We start from the raw sequence: 27,247 nt of genomic DNA, 5'->3' as shown, positions 1-27,247 counted from the left end.
CGGAGGGTGTATTTCTCTGCCAATAAATCTATAAACGATGTGATTACGAAGTGTTTCGTTTGTTATAAATAAATAATTAAACAATATATTAATCATTGGTGTAAACATATTTATAAACAAGTGTAAATTTCGGTGTAATTTTTTAAAAGTGATATTTATTAGTGATGTGCTTTGAAATTAACGTCTTTGCGATTGTACTGTTGATTGTTTCTTTTGTCGGCAAAGTCAGGAATGGAGGTGAGAATAAAATCAAATATAATTAATAGGTTCTCTGATACTTTGTTATTGACATTTATGACAAAAGATTAAAGTAAATAAACAATTTTTTACTAGAAAACTTACAATACGTTTGTAGTACTTAAGATAAGTTATTTACTTACAGGAGTATATACTCATGTCATCATTTATACTTAAAAGTATATTTTGTTATATATGTAGAATATATTAGGTCTCAGATTTAACTGTCAAGTTTATAGAATTATATGTCACTTCCTTTATATTGTTATATATTACAATAAACCTAATTTTTCTTGCATATAAAATACGATTTATTATGTAATTTCTTCATAATTTTAATTATTATTATTTATCGTTATTTTAGCCGTATTTAACAACAATTTCTTTTGATTGTTGAATGATATTCCATATGCCTATTCGTGCTTTTAGAAATTAATATGATTTTTGTCTATTCATGTGTACAGTTAAAGGAATGTACTATATATTGCAGTGTATATTCCATATTTCTTATGCAGTTGTTTTTTATTGTTTAAAGCACTGAAATAGATTATCTATGTTAGATTACTTTTAGACAAATTACATAAGCTTTACATAACTATTAATCTTTTTAATGAGGATGACATTTTAAGTATGAAGTTATAAGTTAAGTTTTATTTTTTTAGGTTATATGCTTTTGAATTGGCTAAGTGAGGTTTTTATTTGATTTTCAGGGTTTTCCAAAGTAGTTTTGCTAATAATTTTGATTTATGATTACTTATATGTATAAATGAAGTATTGCGCCTTTATTATAGTACTTCGTACTTCTTGCCAGAGTATAGTTAAGAATCATTTGAAGGATGTCAATACGGAGAAGTTTGAATCGATTGTAGTTATTTTCAATGGAGCTCTTTTGGCATTTTTCTATTTATATACAAATGTAGTTACTGTAATTGAAAAAAAATCTTTTTCGACTGCAAGCGATGGCTGTTGGGCCTGAAAAATTCTCTGGAGGTGTCTACTGGGGGTTGGTAGATCCCTCATTAGGTAGATAGACGACATATATGTACATGATAAGATTTGACCGGGTCATAGTGGCGATCTATGGTAGAGTCCTTTGCCTTTTATGATAATAAAAAAAAATAATTAAATCACTGTAAACGTCTACGACCAATATGCGTTTTTTTCGTATTTTATGGCCCCTGCTATGGTGACCTCTTGTACTCCTATCAGTGATACAGGGACTTTGTTTTTATTTAATAATTTTTTTAATGTAATAATTTTATTTTCGCGCTCTTCTATCGTTAATTCTATGATCTTTCACTCCTTTATTTCTACAATTCTTCTATCTTTCCCTTTCATATTAACTTTCCATTTTATTCGATACCAGTCTTTTTTCTCCTCATACCATAACTATTACGATTTTCTTTGTTTTTATTCTATTTCACATTTTTGATCAATTCTAGGTTTACATTTTTATATGTTATTTTATTTATTTATTTATTAGCCTATATTTATATCTTCATTTAGAATTTTAGCTCAACACTTTTTTCTTTTTATCGCGTTTTCCGCATGATCAATATGCGGTACGAGTGATGAGTTAAGATGATGAAGTGATCTTTCAATTTCGTCATTGCAAACTCACAGTCTCACAAGGAGTCATAGAGTTTATAAAATCAAAAGGATGAAGGAGAACTGTAGACCTATAAAAGTGGTTGATATAGCCAAGGTAATTGCCAACTTGACGTGGCAGCGGGCAGACATAATGGAGGGTTCTGATGTGGAAACCTCCACCTACAAGGTAGACGATAACACATTGGATAGACTTTTGTTCTGAGACTGAGGGATATTGTATTTAATGGAATCAGGTGTTACCTTGCGGAAGTCCATCCTAAGTAAGAAAAGGACCAATATTTAGCTACTCCCGCCACCGATTAGTGCTCTGTTATTAGTTATACTCTGTGTTTGGCACTAATCAGTGTAACATAACTCCTGAAGATGAGGGGTGAAACACGTGTTGAGTAATTTGGCGGTGGCGGTTGTGTGATTCACATTGTTTGCCGCATACGCATTTATTAGCGGGCTGGCGGGTGGTGCACTTTGTTGCACGACTACCACTGCATGTGCGGAAGTGGCTAAATATTGGTCCTTTTCTTACTGAGGGATATTGCACAAAAAGATGTTCCATAATTTCTCGAAGGCTAACCTGTCTGGATTCCACGATTGGCTTCTTTATCAAAATTGGACTTATTAAGTTAGTTTGCGTCGTGTACACTTACAAGTTAACAACTTTAAGCATAGAGTCTATACTTGGAGCACAACATTGGATATTTGATGTCTTATCCGTGTCCATTTTAAGGCCTACCCGCTGTGAAACTATTCAAGTGTTATCTTGTCTTGTGAAAACCAACACAAATTTTGAGAAATCCCAACAGACATTTGTTGTCGTCTATGATATACCAGGGATATGCCTGTACACGGAAGCAGTCCGTGAGTAGTCGTCCTCTTCTAAAATGACCAGTTAGAATCCACTCCCCACTATATACAAGGAGGGGGGAGCAGGATATTGGAGAACCAGCTTCAGATTCAGGTCTTCGAGCATCATGTTGAGCTCTACCATATTAAACCACTATTTAAATATAATAATGTATCTTTTTAAATGTTGCCTCGACATACTCCGTATATCAAAAATTGAAAAGGAAGTAATATCTGTAGAAACTAAAACTAAGCAAACACAAATAAGGCTCGCAAACGATCGTTAAGTCAAAGAATATAGTCCTTTTAATTTTTTTTATTTTTTAATCCCCGCTGTTGGGGACCTCTCGTTCCCCTATCTCGTGTGAGACAGTGACTTTTTAACTCTAGTAATTTATTTATATTTTTTTATTATTATCATTCTTCTCTTTCATATATCATCTTATCTGTCGTACTGTTTCTTTCATTCTACAATTTTCCCAGTCTTTCTCTTTCATTCCATTAGCCATACATCCATCCTCAACCACTACATTCTAGGTTTCCTTACTATTTTATTTTGCAACATTATTTATTGTTCAAATATTTAACACGTATTTTTTTTGTAATTATCATCTTATATTATACTATTTATTACACTATTTTTGGTACTACTATATTCCTTTTATTTCTATATTTTAGTGTTCGTGTCCTTTTAATATTCTAGACTTCGAGAAAAGTCACCGAGTTCGCTTATTTAAATTTTTAGACCTATGTTTCCTAATGCGGAGCCCACAGGGGAGCAATTTAATTGTTGAGGAGAACAATTCGAAAGTGTACTCGACACGATTTTAACCCTTTCGATTTAATTAAAAAAAATATGTTATATAGTGGGGTGTAAGAATTATTATTATCCACTAAGAATCATTTGCAGTCAGATCAGATTCTAGGTTCTTTTAGCATAAATTTTTGCAACTATCTTCGTTGTTTCAGCCCATAGAAATCCACTGTAATGCCTCTCCCAAAGATATATCTATGGGTGATATACCATAATCGCCATACTAAACAGTTTGGTGATCACAGTGTGGTATTATGGTATTTAAACGACGCTGCTGCACATCCTCTGGAAACTTGTTTTTGAGCAGTGGCAATCCCATATAATTAATTTAATTAGTTAATGCGTGTATTACATAAGTTTGTATCCTGGGAATCAAATCCAAGACCTACGATCGCAAGTCTCAATCCTCTACCGCTGTGCTACCACTGCTTACTGTTCAGTATTTATATATATATATATATATATATATATATATATATATACATATATGTCCTTATATGCGACTGCCCAAAGTCAAATGAAAATGCGAAGTAACGATATCTATCAACGCCGTCCGAAGTAACGGCGTTTCGACACACACGCACACACGTACACACATGTATATATATATATATATATATATATATATATAAATTTCATCCCCTTCAAAGTATACCCCATCCGTTACAACACAAATATGCTAACGCTTTGTCCAGTCTTCAAAACATTCAGCATAGTCTTTTCCGGTAAAGCCTCCAAGTCATTCGATTCGGTTTTTATTTCCTCAAATGTGTCAAAATTGCGTTCCAGCATTGGCCATTGAGATTGCTGAATAGCCAGGCCCATTAAGACAAATCAGGTGAATACGGTGGCAGCGGTATACGGGTAACGATATGAGTCGAGTTTTTGACAAAAAAGTCGCTAAACCAATGCAAGGACATCGATCAATCGAGACACATAACATCCCTTTAAAATGCTTTAGAATATGCCAAATATATTCCAAATTTTGACAAACAGACGTTTGGCAAATATAGACAGTCCCATCGACCTAGGAACAAAACTTGCCTCTCCTAATGCCTAGAAGTTTTAAATAACAACTTCACACAACTTTTATATCACAGTTGTATATATATGTGAGCGCCACTCTTAGAGATATAATATAAACTTCTGTGTACACTTTGTATTTATTACTTGTTTATGTTTTAAAGTTTTTATATGTTCCACATTGTTGCATGACCATATTTCATTTCTACTTTCCTTCGGTTGTCTCACCCCGTTCCTGACTTAACTAAATGTTGTATGCTATTCGCCACATATAAATTCATTCTTTCGATATATCGTGGTATATATTCCGTAAGTAACAGATTTGATAGCATTCTCGCTTACTCTTATTTTTCTTTCAAAATAGTACGCACATACATACATACATACATTATTTGTAAGGCTTTTTAGTTAAAAATTAAAGCGATAATAAATAAATAATACTAAAAGATTCCTAGTTAATATGAAACTGTATCATACTGAGGTCTCATAACGCGACATTTAGACAGTTCAAATAATTTTAATATATCAAAAGTTTCTTATATTAATGATTTCCTGCTTGCATCTGGGTGGTCTTTATTTAAGATATTTCATTTTAATTTATTCAACCATCTCCTTAGTTACGTCTTTACAATTTAATAGTGTTCAAAATGAACATGAACGTTTGATGTTTTTTTCTATTTTTATTTATTGAATAACACTTTTAAAATTTACTATTTTAATTAAATATCGTAATTGAGTTATTATTTTTAAGTCCAATTATTTATTTAAGTGAACTAGAAGTGCACATAAGTTCAAATTACTATTACTCTGTGTTTGGCACTAATCGGTGTAACATAACTCCTGAAGATGCCCCGTGGAGGAGTGAAACACGTGTTGAGTGATTTGACGGTGGCGGTTGTGTGATTCGCATATTTTGGACGGCGTTGAAAGATATCGTTACTTCGCGTGTTCGTTTGACATTGTTTCCCGCATACACATTTATCTGGCGTGCGGTACACTTTGTTGCACGACTACCACTGCATGTGCGGAAGTGGCTAAATATCGGTCCTTTTCTTACTTAGGATGGACTTCTGCAAGGTAACGCCTGATTCCATTAAATAGTTTAAATTACATTAAAAGTTATCGTATTAATAATGCTACTGTTATATGTTCTTTTGTAGGTAATACAACATTAAAGACTTATTATATACAGTACCCGGCGTTAAATATTGCACATCGACATTTTGAAAGAGACAATTGGCTAATTTCGGCTTCGTAGAGCGTTATCTCCGTCGCTCGAAATACGACTGACAAAACGTCACCTAGGTAGTGTGGGACAGAGATAGTGCTCGAAGTCGATATTAGCCAATTGTCTCTTTCCAAAAGTCGACGTGCAATGTTTATCATCGGGTACTGTACAACATGGTTCGTTATTTCGTAAGTTTTCTAGGCAAGTAAAATCTATCACGACGTTTTAGTTTAATTAGGTAGGCAGTTATGTCTAACTAGAAATATATATATTCAAATATATTCTTAATAAAGTAAAGAACGGGAGAAGACATCTCAGTTTTTTTTAAAAATAAATCTATATGTTTAATCACCAAGAGAGCAATAGAGAGGGCAATGTTCGGAGTTTCTTACCAGTAACTATATACCTCTACCCTCATTGGTTTGAGGTTCCTAACGAGATAGAAATGAGGAGGTCTGTAGAACGAAAGGAACAGGCATAGCCTAACAAGTTAGCGAGTTGAAGTGGCTGTAAGCAGATCACATAGCGAACAGAACAAATAGCCGCTATGGCTTTAAGGTTAGGAGTTGGAGACTGTGGATCGACAATAAAATAGCACAGATGATCTTGATAAGGCTGTATTAGGGGGATCAAAAAGTAATGTCGCTATTTTAAATTCACATGACTATATTTTTAAAAAGTTTTTATTTCTTATCGATAGTATATTCACCTTCGTTCTCAACAACCTTTTGCTATCTAGTATACAAATTCATCACCGGAACGGTAAAAAACAATAACAACAACAACAAACAACGACAGAAACGACATTACTTTCCGATCCCTTTCATAGATGAAGGCCTTTTTTTTTTTCGGTCGGGGAAATCTTCCGGTATTCAAGATGCCCTGCCTCTGGGGGGAGGGCAGGGGTATGTGGGATTCCTACCCACTAACCCCCCCCCCCCCGGTGGTCGCCCTCTGCGCTAAACGGGGGACCGCGGTATCACGCGGTCTTCCCTCGCGCCGTGCTATTTTTCGATAGCCCGTCCCTGGGTATGCGTGGATACGCTACCCCCGAAACCCTCGTGGTGCTATCATGATGCTTCGAGACCACGTCGAACCATCGTCCGCCTTAGAGTCGCCGAAGCTAGTGGGAGTTTTGGGGCCCCCACCCTTAACTCCCGCGACTCCGAAGGCCCCGTTTATGGTAGGAGAGCACCATTCACGTCAGAGGGCCGTCGCGAGGCGCGTTCCTGCGTTGACGGTCTTTTCTAACCTGTTGTATAAACTATATTAGAGAGGCCTTTGTCCAGCTGTGGACGTTCCACGTCTATAATAGTGATGACTCATTCCTAAGCCAAAGCTTAAATTTGCTAGTAGTTGATTATCTTGTCACACTATCATGTACACGCAACTTTAATGTTAATCTAAGTACACATCCTTTAAGGATGTTCCTCACATCACCCACATCACTCATCACTGAGATTGATATAAATTCGTTTGAACTCAATAAACCAGTTGGTCATTATTTCTTTCGAATTATATTATTTTAGATACAGAGAAAATTATACATATAACTGTGATCAAAAAGTAAGGTGAAATTGTCATTTAAAATTGACGAAGACCACGACAGCAAAAATCTAGGATTTGTTGCTTGGAGATCGTCAATAGACAATTATAATCCTTGCTGATGGTGTTGTTATATCATTTGGCTCGACCTAAACCATTTTGAAGGATGTTTTATGTCTCAAACGCGTCATATCTCGATTGTTCGATGTCATATTGCATTGGTTCTTCTCTAGTTTGCTAAAAACTCTTATATAGTTCCGTAAACATCGTTGTCGCCTGATTTGGTTTCGTGCGACTTTTGGGTATTCAGCAAACTAAAGATCAATGCGGTGACACCATTTTGACACGATTGAGGAGATAAAAACCGATTCGAAGGTCTTGAGAGATAAGCCAAAAAAAAATACTATTTCGACTGTTTCGATTGCAGGAAAAAGCGTTGGCAAAAGTGCGTTTTATCTGACGAGGGTTACATTGAAATTGATAAAATTGATTTCAAAGAATAAATAAAGAATTTACATTTAATAAAGAATTTCACTTTACTTTTTGATCACAGTATATTATGGAATATCGGGTTCTGAGATTGTAAAATTGCTAATTGTATAGGTACCAATAACACATGTGATATTTGAAATCGATAATGTCTTTATTATTACAGGTCCGGAACACACCACCCAAAAAGAAACCCGTCCGGAGTACATTCATCCGGACGGCCTGCTCAACTTCGACCCATACTTGTCAGACTTCAAACCGGAAGTCGAAGAAGACGACTATATACCGCTCCCGGAAAACGACGAGACCATTGACGGACTGCCGATATTCCTACTAGAACCAAAGAACTCATACGTGCTCAGAAGTAAGCCGGCAACTCTTGTGTGCAAGGCTGCTAATGCTCTTCAAGTTTTTTTCAAATGCAACGATGTTAGGGTTGATAAGACAGTTCAACTTGAACACGTGGATCCTCAGAATGGTGTGAGGGTGGTTGAAGCAGAACTGAACGTGACCAGGAACGAGCTTGATGAGTACTTCGGATCCCGGTACAGCTGCGAATGCTACGCCTGGAATAGCCGTGGCCGCATACGAAGCCAGGCCAACTATATTGAGTTTGCATGTAAGTGTTTCCAACGCCATCTAGCGTTTTTTTTTTGTAAATTTACTTTCTCCTTTATAGATTTATCGTCGTTATCTTTTCAGCCCAAAGACCGCCGCCGGAAGATATAGGCCTCTAAGGTGTCTATGGGGGAATATACCAAATATACCTTATTTAGTGTCAATTAATACATGGTACATTATCCAAAAATCAAGGAAAAAATAATAACCAAATAAATATATTTCAAAGTGATAACTGACTTCAAGCAAAGTGATTTTCCAATTACCTTCCAATCATTAATAAAGCTTTCACACCTATATATTTCCATGTATGAAAGCTTTATAGATTTTTGCTGACAACCTTGCTATCGATTCCGCCCATAGACACCCACAACAAGGCTTAGGCCTCTTTCAAAGATATTTATAGGGGATATACCATAATCGCCACGCTTGGCAGGCGTGTTGGCGATCTCAGTGTGATATCATGGTACGTAGAAGATGCTGCTGCCCATCCTCTAGAAAGTTATGAGCGGTGGCAATCCTATATAATTAATGCATAAAGTGTGATTTATATATTAGTCTGTACTCCGGGAATTGAACCCGTTATCTACGATTGCAACCGTGCTATCGTTTCCGCCTATATATGCCCACTACAAGGCATAGACCTTCTTCAAAGAAGGGGAAGGGGGATATACCATAATCGCCATGCTTGGCAGGCGTGTTGACGATCTCAGTGTGATATCATGGTACGCAGAGGACGCTGCTGCCCATCCTCTAGAAACTTTTTTATGAGCAGTGGCAATCCTATATAATTAATGCCCAGAGTGTGAATTATATATTTGTCTGTACTCCGGGAATTGAACCCGCTATCTACGATTGCAACCGTGCTATCGTTTCCGCCTATATACGCCCAATACAAAGCTTAGACCTTTTTCAAAGATGGGGAAACCATCTTTGAAAAAGGTCTAAGCTTGTCTTGATTTGTCTTTTTCCAAAGGTCGATGTGCAATATTTATCGCCGGGTATTGTACTATATTGTATTACTTATTCATCAGTTGTGTCGGATTTAGATATATTTGTTTGCAAACAGTCGTAGTTTCAGCTAATAGACTCTTACTAAAAGGCATAGGTCTTCAAAGATATCTATAGGGGATATACCATAATCGCCATGCTTGACAGGCTGGTTGGCGATCGCAGCGTGGCGATCATGGTAAGCAGAAGACGCTGCTGCCCATCATCTGGAAACTTGTTTGAGAGCAGTGGTAATCCTATATAGTTAATCAAAAGTGTAAATTATACAAAATTATATCCCGGAAATCGAACAAGTCTCAATCCTCTACCGCTCATATTCCTCTTTCTCTTCCTGTCCTTATCCATTTTAACTAATTGGAACTGAATAAGTGGTTACCTTTGAGGTCGTCTTCCGTTCCTGTGCTCCCACTCTGTTCATCAATTTAATCTATCTTCACTAGTCTCTCTTAGTAACCTTATTTTAATTTTTTGTCCCTCTTTCGCCATCGTATACAAAAAGAAACATCGGAAAATTTGAATAATAAAATGATAAATTATAAAGAATAGGTACTAAACGTTCCGTTAGGTGTTCCGGCAATTGATCATTCAACTAACTCGGACATGACAATAAGTACGCAGTTTACATAAATAAATGATAAACCTAATTCAATAGAGAACAGCCGGCCGCTAGCTGCGTCTCTAATGATTTGATTAACATATAGATCTCCGTACGAGGCAATGACTAAATATACACTTGGAAATAACATATATTAGGTTAGTTGATCATATATCAAATACCTAGTCTAGCCAATTCTGTTATTAGCTGTTTACATACATTAAAAAAAAACGTTAATTTGAATTTCGAACATTAGCTTTTACGATAAAAAATAGACTTTTTTCCCCGCAATTATTGTACGTTTTTTGTTTTTAAAATGAAGTGAAGCACTAAAGAGAATAGGATTGCAGTAATTGCACTGTACAGAGTAGGTAAGGAGTCAGATGACAGTAAAACAGTAAAAATCTATGGATTAGCCGAATGTTTGTGTATCGTACCATCCAAAGGTACACTTATAATCATGTATGTTGATGACGACCACGGTCAATTCGAACAAACCGGGCCTTTATTGCAGTCAAGACCAGAATACGTCGAAATCTCAAATATTGAGCCGCTTAAGCAATCTTTGGAGCCATCAGTGATCAGTCAAGGGAGGGATCAGTCAAGTTTCCAATGAAAACCATTCGTATATCCATCGAATTGTCTGACATATTTAATGGAATCAGGCGTTACCTCGCGGAAGTCCAAAGAAAACTCCAAAGAAAATCGGTAAAAGTTCTCTGAAGTTCGAAAGTACTGAGAAATATCGTTACGTACTGTGGGTTCTGACTCCAAATGAAACACCACTGGTTCACAAGGAGTCCTTTATTCACAAATCAGATGGTCACCCTACTTTAACACAAAGTATACTTTCGCTTAGTTCAAACTACGCTTCTAAATGGCTCAAGAAATCACTATCCAAATAACTTACCAAATAGTCACTTTGTATCACTGATCGTAAATCTTAATCTTATAATTCGACAAACAGCACCTATTTATACTACGGAGAAGGTTGTAGTGAGTTCGAGCTAGTACTCGGCTAAATTTCCGAGAACCATACACAAAAATTTATAAATAACTTCAAGGTCACGCGTGTTCTTGATGCTAGGGTTCCGTGTTTATTGTTTAGAGGGTTCTGTAACTCGTGCTTTGTAACAATATGTTATGACAAAAATTGAACAATAGATAGTAGAGTGGAAGGAAAATGAACGAGCGTGCTGTAACATTTTGTAGTACTATTGAACGAGAACCATTTTAAATTAAGTGATTTTTTTGTAATTCTGTAAAATAGTGTAAATTTTATAGTTCTCATGTTACACGCTGTCAGCCGATGGCTAATTGTGTTGAATAGGAAGTTTGTTGAAATCACCAAAACATGATATGTCGGCAAAGTTGACATAAGTCTTTAAAAAAAAACAACTGAGTCTATTTCTCCGACATATATAAATAGATGCCATTCAAATGACGACATATCGCAAAGTTAAACAGTGTGACCGCATTCCGATTCATCGCACCACCCAAATAGTCAAGTGGACGAAATGTAATCTACTTGAACGAAATCAATTCGAACAGAATATTCATAGCATCGACCTATTTAGCAGCATGGCATAAAAAAATACATGGGTACAATTGTATTTCGAAATTCAAAATTATGTACACTAGGTACAATATCATTTGTCTGAATAAACACTAAAGTAGAATCGCATCATTCGAAATTCGACGACAACAGAAGCGTTGTAGTGCAGCATTTTGTATATCAAAAACATGGGGAGTATCTCGCTGTTACTATTTGAACACTAATGCTAAACTATCATTTTGATTTTGAAGAGAAATCCTTGCATATTCAAGAAACATTGCCCACTGGGACATTATGGTTATGTGTTATTCCTACATAATTAAAACACTCCCTGTTTGCGTTCTCTACACTGGGGATTTCGGTTGCTTTGGTGTTCTATTTCAGATGTCCGTTCTGAGACCGCCTCGGGCTTACTTGATAATATCTAACACAACCAGTTTTACCAATTCTGGTAATAATCTGATACCTGAAGGCTCTCTTAGAGAAGAAGAAGGCTTTCTCTTTGAGAAAACTTATGTTAACTAAACTAACAAAAATAACGAAATAGGTATAGATATAAATAACATCATAAATAAAAGTAAATTCTCACAAAGACGTTGGAATTTTGGTTATTGAATGAGTCCCGCTTTTAGAGATCTCTCTTTCAATGTGAGGCAGGGACGTTACATATTCAGGTAAATCATTTTTTAAGTTAAAATTTTTATTTCTCATTCTCTTTCTGTTCTTCACAATTTCTTTCGTTCTTCACAATATCGATCTCTTCATAGCTTAGGTATCATTCGCCTTTCATCACCTTCATTCCCTCATCTTTGCCCTGATATCACATCATTGACTCATTTTTTTTAATTCGTTCAGATTTCTTTCTTTTACTTACTACTTAATTTACTTGCATTAGAGTTCTGCCTGAACCCTGTACAACTCTTGAGTATTGTTTTTACTTATTGCATATTGGACTACCTTTTTGCTAACTTAAAAACATTGGACATATTATTTCGTCTCCTACTAGAGAGCAATGTTATCTATTTCTGTTTTTACTTTCATCTCTAACTCGGAATCAGGGCGAAGCCCTATAAACAGGACAGCCGGCGATAAGGTGTACCACGGTCTGGTACGCTTCCAGATCACAGATGCACGAATTCTTCTTTAGCTTAAACCTGTACATGTACTTGGAGAATCCCCTGTGGCCTATGAACATCTGGACCAGATGTGTCCAGCTGAACTTTCCGACCAATCCTATTCTAAAGATAGTACACTGTTTTGATATATCAGAGTGTAACCATATCAATACGAGGAAAAAGTAAAACCTTGACAAATAAAGTTGATGTTTTTCATTCAACACCAGCCAGTGACGCTAACGAAGCATTGTGGAGGTAATAATTAATGTGAGAAGCATTCTCCCCGGAACGTGTTCCAGTGTTTTTTTTCGATCTCACATGAATGCTGCCCGGTTCGCTAATGCAACGGTTACTGTCATGTACACCACTTTGATGTGAGTGGAATTTGGTTTTTGCTCCCTTAAGGGGGCATCTGTAAAGTCAATGAAGTAGAGATAATAAAAACTGTGACATATTTTGTCGTTATGGACTTCAATCAATAACACGATCTACCTTGGTTGACATCATTTGCCAATCCGTGAACTTTAGTCCAGAAACTTCTATGTGGTCTTCTGGGCTGTATCGTGTTTGTTTAGCTAGTTACCTAACTCGATCTGATGAAGAAATCCCTCGCATACCCCTATCCATCTAGTTCAGTGACACGGAGTGAGAGACCACTTGTTAATTCCGCAAGTTCAGGAGTCAAAACACAAAACTAGGAAACAGTAATGTGATATATAATCTGTGATTCTTTAGGAGTGGAGAAGAAAGATGAAAGACGATTGAATGACAATAATGCTTAAAATGAAAGAAAGAAAAAGCATTAAATATACTGTGAAGAAAGTAATTTATTAATTTAATATTCTTTATTGTATACGTTAAGATACATTTAATAAGTTTTACAATAATATACAAAAAGGTACAATGGGCGGTCTTATCACACAAGGCAATCTCTTACAGACAACCATAGTAAAGAAAAGGTAAAAAAACTAATAATGGGTAGTTTACGTGTACAAAAAATACATATTTACAAAGAAACGAACATAAACATACATAGACATACATACATATGTATATAACATATATACTTATAATAAATAAGGTTTAATACATATTATGAATATAATACAATAATAAATAAAAACATCTAACTGACTTCGATCAGTATTGGTTCGATCGCACTTGCCTCAGAAAGAAACAGAAGATGAAAAAGAAATGAATGAAGAGCTAGATAATTATAGGTCTAGTAAATGGTTCTTAATCATTTTCTTGAAAATAGTGAGTTATTATCTGAAATTGTAACGTCCCTGTCTGTGTGTGTGTGCATTAATTATATAGAATTGTCACAGTTTACAAACAAGTTTCATTATCACACTGCGATCGCTAATACGCCTACCAAACGTAGAGATTATGGAACATCCCCCACATATATCTAAGAGGTTTATGTCTAGCAGTAGAGACGAAGGTCGTCGATAAAACTATATAGTGTATAACCTTCTACAAGATAAATAAAATCAGTTAAGTTGCAAGCTTATGGATTTAGCATGATAAATGGGAATACTGTGCTCGTTTGGCAGCATTTTGGAGAGTATGCGTTGGAATTACATCAATTTATTTACCCATCTCTTCTCTTCCAACGGACAACAAGACGCACGGATACGCGACATCTGTACACGGTTGAATATCCTTCTACCCGCACTATTCTATTGTCTATTGTTTCTGAAGATGTTAATGCTGTTAGCCTTAAGGCTTTTACAGCTTCATCGGTACTGAGTTCACGGAGCGGAAGGGTCCGTGAACTAGATACCCAGTGTGGGTAACAGCGTTTTGTAACCACTTTTATATTGCGAACAGCCAAGGTGTGGAACAATCTACCGCTATCGTTTTTTCCAGCTAACTTTATCTTGGGAGTCTTTAAGTCAATTGTGAATTGGTTTCTTCTAGGCAAGCATGTAGCAACGTAAATAAGCTATGACGAAGATAGCTCGAGAAAAGGGTCAAATGATTTACCTATAGTAGATAAAAATGGCAATTAATTTAAACAAAAATAGAAATAATAAAAGGTTTATATTGTTAGTTAGTAAAATAAATAAATAAAGTTACCAAATTAAAAACAAAATGTGTCCAAAACATTGTTGTAAACAGAGGTGGTTTATGAAGCTACCCCTATTGTACTAAAATAGTCACCCCACGACAAGTCGAGCGGCGCGTCAATGTCAACGAACGGTATTTTGGTACAGAAATCCCCAAAAATGTACCAATTAAATCGGGATAAACAGAAATGTACCAATATAAATCCGGATACGTAAAAATGTAACAACATTCCACTCACTAATTGACTAAGAAAATAAATTTGACTATGTTTCATGAATTTTCAATTACGAAAAACCTTCTTTTAAATATTGCTGACTTATTAAAATATATTTAAATATATAGTTTTTAATCTAAAATGCATGTTGACGATATTCTAAAATATAAAAATAAAACATGGACTTTGTTATCTGTAATGAATCCTTGGCTTAAAACTAAATTAATGTATTATAATAATTATAAAAAGCCGTCAAAAATAATTTTAACATAATTTGCAATTACAAAATAAATTTATTAAATTATATATTACATTATAATGCTTTATTATATTTGAGCCAAACGCAGTAATTGTTTCTGAAAAAAAATATTTTCGTTTATACTGTAAAGTACACAAATTTATATGTAAAAAAAATTATAGATAAATACCTGAAATGAAAGAAACGACGTTCAAAGCATTTAACTCCAAATGATAAGTTTTAATATTCTCGCTATTAAAGATTGTAGGTTAGAATAAAATACAATTTTTTTTCACACAAGTCATTTTTCTCATATTTCACATTGTCACTTTGACATTGACAGTTAAAAAATTATGATATTATAGATAATTAAAATAAATTAATTATAACGGAAAGTATATTTACCTTATTATATCATAAAAATAGTTTACCGAACAGTAATCGTGTAGATTTTCTACGAATAATTTAAAATTAACATAACCTATAATAAAACGTCACACAAAATTCGCGCGAAAATATCTAAACCACAGAATAAAAATATATTTAAATACAAAAAGGTAAAATAAAAAGTTACTGGCATAGATAAGGAGATGCGTTTACGACAATGTTCACAGCCATTTATAAATAAAAAAAAAATAGTTATAATTCTTAACGAACCGTTCTTTTTTGTCGCGACCCCGTCTTGGGCGGGGTGTAACGGAACCATTAAACAGAGGAAACATTATTTCCGCTCGTTAAATCGAGCACTTTGCCATTTGATAAATGCTCACTAGCTTTTATTTTGGAAGCTATCGGCGGACGGGGTTGTATGTTAAGTGGTGCGATTCATTCCCCGGCAGAACTTGAAACGTTGATTCACGGTAGGTTGGTTTTACTGTAATTATAAGTTGCTTTATCGGCAGGATATACTCATTGGACATTATTTAAATATTTTTACTGAGATCGTAACATTTTTGCTATTCTTTTGGTAATTTATTTTAATAAAAATGTAACTTCAATAGCTTGGAGCATTTTTTAAAAAAAATAATCGATTAATATATATAGTATCCGGCGATAAATATTGCACATCGACCTTTGGAAAGAGACAATCTGCTAATTTCGGATTCGTAGAGCGTTATCTCTGTCCCGTACTACTTATGTGACGTGTGACTACAAGAAGTTTTTTTTTTTCGTTTAAGTTATATTTTTCTAAAATGAAAGTAGCCTAAGTTACTCCTTATTACATTAGCTACCATCCAGTATAAGTACCGTAAAAATCGGTTATGCCATTTCAGAGATTAGCCGGAACAAACAAACAGAAATAAGTGTAATTTTGGTATATGTAATGAATATATATTTATACGCATGCTGTAAAATGTGGTTATTTTAATATTACAAACAAACACTTCAATTTTATATATTTGTATATATAAACACTTAAAAGCTATAAAATCTATACCTGTTTCTTCTTTTTCGGTAGATCGTGATTGAGAGATTTTGAAATCTGATTTTAGACTTTGTTGCGTAGATATAAAGAAGCAATTCGCCCAGCAGCCGCAGTCTGCGACGGTTGAGGCTGGCAGGCAGGTCATGTTTCGATGTGGTCCACCGCCCGCTGCACCACCAGCTACCATCAAATGGACAAGGAATGGTGTCACCATCGAAGCAACCGATGAGACTTTAGTTTTACCTAAAGTCGGTTTGCAGGTGAGATCCTATTGGCAAATGTAATGTAACGTCTCTGAAATATCCTGAAATAGATTTAAGAAGTTTATTAAACAACAACTTGGTATAATGTGAAGGTCATTTAAGTAAATTTCTCCACTATTGTGTTAAGGATATTGTGCGTTTAGAACCTTCGCTGCTTTAAGTTGAAGGATACCAATATAAGTCAGCTCTATCTGATTTAAGTTACTATAACATTTCGGCAATCTCCTCATTACATTCAGATGCGGCCATTACAATTGGTCATATGTTGATAATAATTTGAAGAATTAAATAAATGAATCGACAGTGAAATATGTCATTTCCGATCTGTCGGAAGCGGCTTTAATTCTATATCTTCCTACAACCTTAAGATCGTCTGTCGGTTTTTCTAACACCGCCGTTTTGTAGTCACCTCTCATTCTCCTATCATTTTTGGGACAGGGAGTTTGATTTCACAAAATTATAATTTTAGTTCTCTTTATTTTTCTTACGTCCGTCACAATATCTGGTATTCTATCTTCTGTCTTCCTTCGCATTTTCTTTTATTCTTATTGCTTTTATTTACGTACCTTCTATGCATCGCCTTTAACCTTTCGCCACATTTTTTTATACATTTTATTTTGTTTCTTTGTTTATTTTGAAATTCTCATTAGTTTTATCTATAAAAACATTTATTACCAATTCTAATTTTTGAATGTCTTATATCTATGTGGTATTTATTTTTATATACCTGTTTATATCTTTACCCGACCTTTATTATAATTGCATATTGCGGGAAAGTGTGGCGGTATCCTGTTTATGATCAGGGACGCTATGCTGCCTCTTTTTTGATTCCTATTTCCAGATCTGTTTTCATGTCGCAAAATACGGGGTATTACGTGCACGAGGAATCCTCTATTGTTTTTTTTACTGCCCCGTTATTGGTGATCTCTCGTTCATCCTTATCTTAAGAGGGATCTTTATATTGTTCATACTTATTTATATTTTCCTTTATCTATTATTCTTCTTAATTTCATTCGTTCGTCATCTGTTTTTCTGACAACATCTCACATTTTCCTCTTATATCTTCTTATACACATCAGCTTTATTGCCCCTCTTCCTCTGCTTAAAATATTACAGTAAGTTACTTTTTTAAATCACAGCACATTTTTTGGTTTTATCTTTAGCATTTTCCTCCTCTGTGTCTGTCCTGTTTGTTCCATATCTATACTTCTACATTAACTGGTCTGTTGGTTGGACGTTTTACGCTGTGTTTATAACACCGTGGTCTCCTGAACCATTAGACTGACAATCTGTTCTGCGCTCTTTGTGGCCTAGCTACTATCACTTAACGGATTCAGTCAGTCAGGTACTTTCGTTTGTCCACGGATCTCCTCTGTCCATGCTTCACGCCATCATGAGCTTGCCTGAAATGAGCCCTTGTCTAAAATGAGAGATCCCATTTCAATGCCGTTATCACTGGGTTAAAATTCCACATTCTTATGGAAATATTATGAGAAATTTCCACTAATATACTGATTTATCACAATATCTCTAAAATTATACGTCTTAGAGATATGAATTTCGGTGAGAAAGTACTTCGTACTTCTCTCCGTGCATTAGAAGTATGGTAAGAGATTGATAGTATGATAAGGCTTCGGTTCAAATGCGTTTAAATGTACAGGACATCGCCAACTACAGCTGCATCGCTGAGAACATCGCTGGTCGCCGTGAGTCTGAGATAGCTGTTCTCTCTGTATACGGTAAGGCTCCTTGCAATTCAGACATATGCCCGGAATCAAAGAATTTATTCAAATATTTGAATGGTAAAATCGATGATTATAGCTGTCGTAGTGATCTCGTTGTGAAAAACGTTTGATTATTAAAAAAGTAATAATAGTTTGTAAATATATATCTCTAATCGCGCAATGAGATAATATTGAATATAAATACATTATTTGTACATCCTATAAACGCAAAACATAGACGATAGACTCCCTATGCAAGGCATAGGTCTCCCGAAAAGATTGCCACGATTACGGGTCCTGCGCTGCCTGTATCCAGAAACTTCCCGCGACCTTAAATATGTCGTTGGACCTCATAGAGGGCAGGCACCCACGCTGAGTCGCTCGTGGTCGTCCCTCGAGAACCTTTCAGCCCCACCTGCCGTCGACTTCACTAGCGAAAATATAAATATCACAATAAAAAATTTGAATTCGTAATTTTTAATGGAATCAGGCGTTATTTTGCGGAACACTATCCTAAGTAAGAAAAGGACCAATATTTAGCCACTTCCGCACATGCAGTGGTAGCCGTGCAACAAAGTTCACCGCCCGCCAGCCCGCTGATAAATGCGCATGCGGCAAACAATGCGAATTACACAACCGCCACCGCCAAATTACTCAACACGTGTTTCACCTTTCCACGGAGCATCTTCAGGAGTTATGTTACACCGATTAGTGCCAAATACAGAGTCTAATAACAGACTAATAACCGAGCACTATTCGGTGGCGGAAGTAGCTAAATATTGGTCCTTTTCTTACTTAGGATGGACTTCCGCAAGGTAACGCGTGGAAGGGCCACGGGGCGTCTTCAGGAGTTATGTTACGCCGATTAGTGCCAAACACAGTCATATTTGGCCTTTATGCCGGTGCCTATTTCTTTTTTCGATATAGCTATAAGATTGACAAGATTATATGACATTAGGCAGGTCACATTGCGCGCAAATCAGATGACCGCTGCAGCCTTAAACGTTGTAGAAGACCTCGGACCAACAGAGGACCTCGGAGAGGTCCTCGGCGCTGAATGAAGGCTGTATTTAACCTTTCCTGTTATTCTGTGGGTCCTCGGCGCTGAATGAAGGCTGTAGTCAACTTGTCCTGTTACTCTTTGGAGGAGATATCTCAAATAGTAGACTGAAATGACGAAGATGATAAAAACGTATTGTTTATATCTCTATATATTACATTAAATAATTATTTTCTACTGTCAAACATTGTGAACCTTTAGTAATATATTTATTATTAAGTTTTTGCCCCGCAAGAATAATAGATATTAACAATTATTTACCTGTCGTATTCCTATAGGTAAAATATATATGTAGAACGTATTTCATTTTAATAACTTAAGTTATTGATTTATTATGTTAATCCTAAACTTAGATTACTAAAGTAAGTGCTCTTGTTCATTTACGTAATTATAATTTTAATTTTTTTTTGGGCCAGTAAGGCCCTCGTTATTGCGGATCTCTCTACTCTCCCTCTCTTGTTATAGAACAGGGTTTGATATTCTGTAATGATTTCTTCACTTTGTTTTTCCTTTTATTTCTGTACTCTTCTATGATCTTCCTTCGCCTCGTTCTTCTAATACCACAGATCCGAGTTATATCATATTTCTTTAACTAAATTTATTTTTATTTTGTGCTTCATTTACGTAACATTATTTTGAGTTTTTATTATTTATTCCTAGTTTTTTAATTTCTTTTCTCTACCTCCTTTTTGATATAAGCGCCGCAACGGATGTCCTCTCTGGTGGACCAGGTCGTCGGAAACCTATGGGTTAGGCAGCAGTGGAAGTCCTATGGCTAAAGATTTTTATCCTCAGGATTCTTTGTGAAACAATATGCTGTATAATACCGTTTGTTGGCAGTGAACGGCGGTTGGTCAGAGTGGTCATCGTGGTCGGCTTGTCGCTGTGGCACGACCACGAGTGGTCGTCGCAGAAGTCGAACGTGTACGGAACCTTCGCCCGCTAATGGAGGCGCGCATTGTCGAGGCCAGGCGTCTCAGGCTGATGATGAATGTAGCAGATGTCAAGCAAGTGAGTGTTGAAACAGATATACCTTATAAACTCGTGGAGGGAGAGTGGTGAAGTATGTTTATATAATGAATAAAAAGGTATGCTATTGGTCAATATACTAGCGCATCACAATAGATATTTATTTATTTTATAATAACGTCTTCTATATTTAAAATGATATAAAAAGTTTAGATATACAAGACTGAGAAATAACCTGTTAAAACATACTTTACCATTATATAAAATTTATGATGCGAATACCTTAAGAATCCGTGGTCTGCAGGCAGCTGGTCACCTTGGGGCTCGTGGTCGGTGTGCAGTGCTGAATGTGCGAGATCTAGACGTCGTCAGTGCAGCGGAGCCTGCACTGGACCGTCGTTGCAGCATGCCACTTGCCGCGACGGCCTCTGCGCCGCCGCCATGCGTGAGTGTCTGCAGAGACAGTAAACAATATTTAATGGAATCAGGCGTTACCTCGCGGAAGTTCATTCTAAGTAAGAAAAGGACCAATATTTAGCCACTTCCGCACATGCAGTGGTAGTCGTGCAATGTAAATGCACCGCCCGCCAGCCCGCTGATAAATGCGTATGCGGCAAACAATGCGAATCACACAATCGTCAAACACAGAGTCTCTAGACTCTGTGTTTGACACACGGTGTAACATAACTCCTGAAGATGCCCTGTGGAGGGGTGAAACACGTGTTGAGTAATTTGGTGGTGGCGAAGTGGCTAAATATTGGTCCTTTTCTTACAGTAAACAATTTTTAATTTTAAAAACTTTCTCTCTTTATATTATTTATTAAACTATAGACTTTTGTACAGGGTGTATCATATATTGACAGTAAATTAACTATACATTCACTCTTAAATACCCATAACTAATCACCATATATAAAGATGCTTTTACATTACACGTATTATTTTATAATTGAATCGGAGTTCAGTGACCTCAGCGTGTGGTGCTTTTAGGTATATACAGGGACAATGTGACCTTGTACGTTGGCGTGGGCATCACGGTGGCTATGTCGGCAGCCGGAGCAGCTGTTCTCTACGTATGGTGCCGACATAGAAGTACGCGTCCCACGTACACTGCCGGAAGAGCAGGTACATTCCCACTTTTATTTACAGGACCTAGATAATTGGTAATGTCATGAATGAATGAAGTGTACCGATGAACAAATTCCTCTTCCATAGTTTTATCAGTAAGATAAGATGGAAGATGATTGCAACAAAGGATTTCTGACCAACCTCCAAGGAAGTGGAAGGAGACCAAATAACTCAGAAGAGATGTTCGTTGGAGTTTTTTCTGGAGTAAATACCACCGACTATCAAGGGTCATCTGTCCTCAAATTGCACAGACCACTTTGTCAATTTTGTCTGTGGATGCAAGCTTCTTCCATCTGGTCGTATGGTAGAGGTCCATGTATAGCAGTAGATGTATTTCGACTGAAATTTTCATGAGGATTGTAGATAGACAGCTGAATTAGGTCAGAATAGCACAGGACAAGCTGCACTATCGCTATAGGATGCCTTTTTTGGTATCGGGTTGTGATCTTCACAATGGACACAAGATACACTGCCTTCTGGAGAAAAGAGAGGGGGATTCCTACTCACCGATAACTAGAAGTGAAGCAGAGTCTTCGATACCTTTGGAGGGGCCGTACTTCGGACTTATCCTGGGAGGAAGCTTTGCCTCCTCTGGTTTCCTGGCCGTACAACAGCAACACGAGACCACTTCGCCTTTCTGCCTAGTCGCCTCTTACGACAGGCAGAGGATATCTTAGCTCTAATCTATTAAACCCAGGCTAAAGGCTTTCATAATGGCATCCTTCGACTTGAAATAAAGTTAATAAGGTTACACGTATCTCTTGACATGAGTTGAACTCTCGGCGGATTCGTGTGTTTTATGTTTGATGAATTTACAATTTTTTTGTATGACAATTCCAAGAAATTATAATGAAGTTTATTTTAAAAAGAAAAAGAAACTGCTACTAATTTTATGGAGCATTTAAGTAGTCTTATACGACAGGCTGGGAATACCTTAGCTCTGTTCTAGTGAAGGCAGGCGTATGGAAATTTTTGTTCCTCAAAATGTCTCTCTTGTTGTTATATTATGATATTATTTGTTCTTACAATCAACATACCTTCACGTGTAGTGCATCCAGGTGCACCGAAGACGGGCACTGGAAGGGACAAAAGCAACGCTGGACCCGACTTGACTCGCACCTGCAACGAGTACTGGATGAAACGACCCGACAATCACTACGATTTGCCTCAACTGAGAGACAGGTATATCTTTGCATGATCATTTATTTATAACAAGTGAATAGCTCAATTGCTGGCAATTAATAGACGGTTTGATCCAGCGTTTCCCAACATGGGGCCCACGCCCCAAAGGGAGGCAATTTGAAAGTGAGAAAAGAACCAATATTTAGCCATTTTTGCACATGCAGTGGTAGTCGTGCAATAAAGTGCACTGCCCGCCTGCTTGCTCTGACTGAAACTCTGTGTTTGGCACTAATCGGTGTAACATAACTCCTGAAGATGCCCCGTGGAGGGGTGAAACACGTGTTGAGTAATTTGGCGGTGGCGGTTGTGTGATTCGCATTGTTTGCCGCATACGCATTTATCAGCGGGCTGGCGGGCGGTGCACTTTATTGCACGACTACCACTGCATGTGCGGAAGTGGCTGAATATTGGTCCTTTTCTTAATTAGGATGGACTTCCGCGAGGTAACGCCTGATTTCATTAAATAATTTGAAAGCGGTCACCACATTTATGTGGAAACAGGGATTATATTTTCTATATTAATTTTTTACTTTCTTTAATTATTTTTCTTCTCTTCTTCCATTCCTCACTATATCTATCTTTCTGTCTCGTTCATTCCATAGTTCATTCTATTTTTGTCTTCCGCTCTTTAAACCTTTCAATTATCCTCAATTACTGTAGTCAGGTCTAATTACTATTTATAATATCACAGATTTTATTTTCCTCTTATACAAATATCGCAGTTCTTTTATTTATCACGATTATAGTATTGTTATTTCTTACATTTTCACTTTTCTTAAAAATAATTGATTCTAGATTTTCTTGCCTGTTTTGGTCTTGATGAGTTTAGACCTCACGATTTAATATAAAAATTATATATGTTACATAGGGGGCGTAAAAAATTAGAAAAGCTAAAGGAGGGCATGGAAGAAAAAGATTTGAAAATATTGGTTTTAACAATTTAAAAATCATTAGTTTTAAAAATAATTAACGTAAGAAAAAACTTTTGTAAAAATTACGTTTACTATTTATTAAAATTAATAATTTACAATCTGTCTCTACCGATTTTGTAAAACTAGTAGTTATGTTTTTGCCGGTCGGTTTTTTATTAAAAAAATGTTTCATATTTCGGAACGTTAACTTTATACAGCATGATTAAAAATACATACAGTACCTGGCGATAGAGAGAGATAGCGTTATCTCTGTCGCACGAAATACATCGACTGACAAAACGTGACACAGGTAGTGTGGGACAGAGATAGTGCTCTACAAAGCCGAAATTAGCCGATTTACTCTTTCCAAAGGTCGATGTGCAATATTTCTCGCCGGGTATTGTAGGTTATACATTCGTCCGTTCAAAGATTTTACATCTATATTCAATAATTCTGTATAATACTAGTTGACTTGATAGATGTCCTTTTTTAGATAAGAAGAATCGATAAGAAACATTACATCATGTTTTTTGACATACCGCATTGTAAGATATATTTGTGGGTTTGTACTAATTTTGTTGTGAAAACAAACGAATATTAAAGATGGTTGCCATAAAAAAATATTATCGGTATTGTAAACGCAAAAAGCATTATACGTTTTATTATATATTATACATATTAAAATGAATTATTTAATGTAATATATGTACGATATAATTTTACATACAAACAAACATAACGCAGAAAAAATATTTAAAATTAAAAATAGAAAAATAGTAGTTTTTTTTTTGAAAATTGAATTCCTCAAAACCCATGTCGGATATGTTCAGATAAAGTTTTTGATGTCCACGTATAGCAGACGTACCATTAACTGTCTGTGATCTCCTCCGGCCGCTTGTTAGGTAGACGTGTTTATGCGCATGCGCTTCCGTTTCACAACACAGTATTCGTTTGAAAATTTCATATAGACACGTATCGTCGAGTTTCATTTGGAAATGTATACAGTGGTATTGAAAACATTCCGAATTTCGTTGTAAATGTTTACATTGTATTTTTTTTTGGTATTTTTTCAATTCTGACACTGACATCATATTTATTTAAATATTTTTTTATAATAATTAAAATATAGGAAGCAAAATTAATGCCTTGAGGCACCGTGAGAAATAAGCAAATGTGACTAAGTTGAACTTAAAAATAGATATTTTATAGAGAAAATAAAATGATTTTATGTACAGAAAAACTCAGCTATAGAAGAAAAAATAGGTAATTAATTAAATATTTAATTTCATGACTATTGTCATTTATTGCTGAATGGGCGAAAAGTTCTCGGGTGGTGATCACTTGATGGTATACGCGGCCTGGTTAAGCCTCCCAACGGTTGAGCCGACGACATAGTTCGCAGGAAGTCGCGATCGGCTGAAAAGAAAAAGGATAATCATTTATTATATCACTGTAAAGTTAATGTATGTTTATTTTTATTCTGTCCCTCGTGAGCCAAAAATAAAACAAAAAAAAATGTTGTCCACCTCTGCTCTTTAGCCTGTAGTGTAAAATATATTAAACATTTGGTTCCTAGCTACTCCTCACCGTTCGGAAACCGAAGTCGTCATCAGTCGTCAGTTGGAAGCAACCACTACGAAATGAAACCGTACAGCCCCTCCGGGGACTCTGCCTCGAGTTGCTACACGAATTGTAAGTATTGTTACAAAACAAGAGTTACTGAACCCTTTAAACCAGAGTTCCCCCAACTTTTTTGTGTCGTAGACCCCTTGCCATGTTTTTTCGTGTTGGGTAGACCCCCTACTTACCTGATATTGATTTTCTGTAAATTTCTAACTGTAGTGAAGTTTAGTGTTACAAACTTTTCATTTCATAGACCCCCAATTTTTTTTTCGCTGACGTAGACCCCTTGCAGGTTGTCATAGACCCCTAGGGGTCGATATAGACCACTTTAGGAATCGCTGCTCTAAACATATAAATACGGAACCCCTGGACCAAAAAGTGCCGTAAACACGCGTGACCTTGAAGTTATTTATAAATTTTTGTGTACGGTTCTCGGAAATTCTAACCGAGTACTATCTCGAACTTACTAGAACCTTGTCCGTAGTATAAATAAGTGTACTCCCTATTTCGACAGTGTATAGCTGTTTTTTGAGTTATAAGATTAAGATCTACGATCAGTGATACAAAGTGACCATTTGGTAAGTTATTTGGACAGTGATTTGGAAGCGAAGGTATACTTTGCGTTAAAGTAGGGTGACCATTTGATTTGTGAATAAAGGACTCCTTGTGAACCAGTGGTGTTTCATTCCGAGGCAGAACCCACAGTATTTAACAGTATTATAAAACTGGACATTATTAAGGCGTGAATGGCGTTTGAAGCCGAAATTAGCCTGTTATCTCTTTCCAAAGGTCGATGTGCAATATTTATAGCCGGGTACTGTAAACATAATTTTTATTAAATTTAAGTACCTTTATTTGCATTAATTAAAAATATTTTTTTAATTTAATTTTTCTAAAATTTCAAAATTTTAGAAAAGGGTTCCGACTGTCAAAAAGCTTGACTTCCACTGTAAGCTCTGCTTAAAATGAAGGTTGCTTTTGTTCACCAATTCTGATGATTTATATACAATTTTAGCACACTATGTGTCCCCATTTGTGACGTCACAGATGTTTATATTGGTTTCGCTTTCAGCCAGAACAATGACGTCACGATCCAGCGAGTGTTCCTCGTCGCAGCTCGCGGAGCTGGTGACGTCATCACCGACGTCACACTCGAAAGTCGACGTCGCTGTCACTCTGCCCACGGGATCAATAGAAACTAGTTACAGAGATAAAATTTGTTTGACCATTGTAAAATAAATATAATTGTTTAAGTTATTATTGTAGTTGTGTTTGTTTGGCCGCAAAACAAATCAATGTGGGTAATTATTAGTCACTAAGTTATTGTAAGTCGTTTTATATTTTTTTTTATAGTCACTGGCTACTTACATTTTTTATGAGGCTAACATTAAATATGTTATCTGTGGTAAGTTTATATTTGATAGATAGCTGTGCTGAAATAACCGGCTCCGAGGACCAACGAACTACTAATGAGTATCTATTCCTATTCCATTTATTTTAAATTTGAAAATGGAATACATTTGAAATTTGTTTTGAATTATTTAACCCTTTCATTACCCGTGCCGAAGTTAGCATCCACTAGACATGCTGTCTGTACCAGCGCCGGCATCCATTTGCCGTTCCTTATATTGCATTGTTATCGAATTGTTTTCTCTAAGCATACAATCATGTTATTGAACGAGCCTTTAATCAAAAACAATTCTTCGAAAGTATACCATGTTTTTGGATACTAAAATTTAAAATATAAAAAAAGTA

General features: G+C 36.0%; 1 protein-coding gene across 1 annotated transcript; it reads left to right on the top strand.

Moving 5' to 3' along the window:
* LOC137931082 (netrin receptor unc-5-like) lies at nt 1-27,247 on the top strand. The gene is made up of 10 exons (XM_068774481.1): nt 1-237; nt 7,954-8,406; nt 16,714-16,892; nt 18,556-18,634; nt 20,520-20,690; nt 20,953-21,093; nt 21,639-21,773; nt 22,826-22,958; nt 25,446-25,561; nt 26,565-27,247. Exons 1-10 carry the CDS (start codon nt 165-167, stop codon nt 26,729-26,731), a joined length of 1,647 nt encoding a protein of 548 aa, XP_068630582.1. The 5' UTR covers nt 1-164; the 3' UTR covers nt 26,732-27,247.

This window comes from Battus philenor, unplaced genomic scaffold, assembly GCF_028537555.1.
Source record: "Battus philenor isolate CCGP_79_NKW_IND1 unplaced genomic scaffold, ilBatPhil1.0.hap1 SCAF_7, whole genome shotgun sequence".
In the NCBI taxonomy this organism is placed as follows: Eukaryota; Metazoa; Arthropoda; class Insecta; order Lepidoptera; family Papilionidae; genus Battus; species Battus philenor.
The sequence above is the reverse complement of the archived record's forward strand: the minus strand, read 5'-3'. Positions and strand labels throughout refer to the sequence as shown.

Excerpts from the sequence above, each read along its gene's own strand:
- LOC137931082 (XM_068774481.1), top strand. The coding sequence starts at position 165 with ATGTGCTTTGAAATTAACGTCTTTGCGATTGTACTGTTGATTGTTTCT. Across the intron at positions 238-7,953 it reads CGGCAAAGTCAGGAATGGAG|GTCCGGAACACACCACCCAA; the intron begins GTGAGAATAAAA and ends TTATTATTACAG. Across the intron at positions 25,562-26,564 it reads CTCGAGTTGCTACACGAATT|CCAGAACAATGACGTCACGA; the intron begins GTAAGTATTGTT and ends TTTCGCTTTCAG.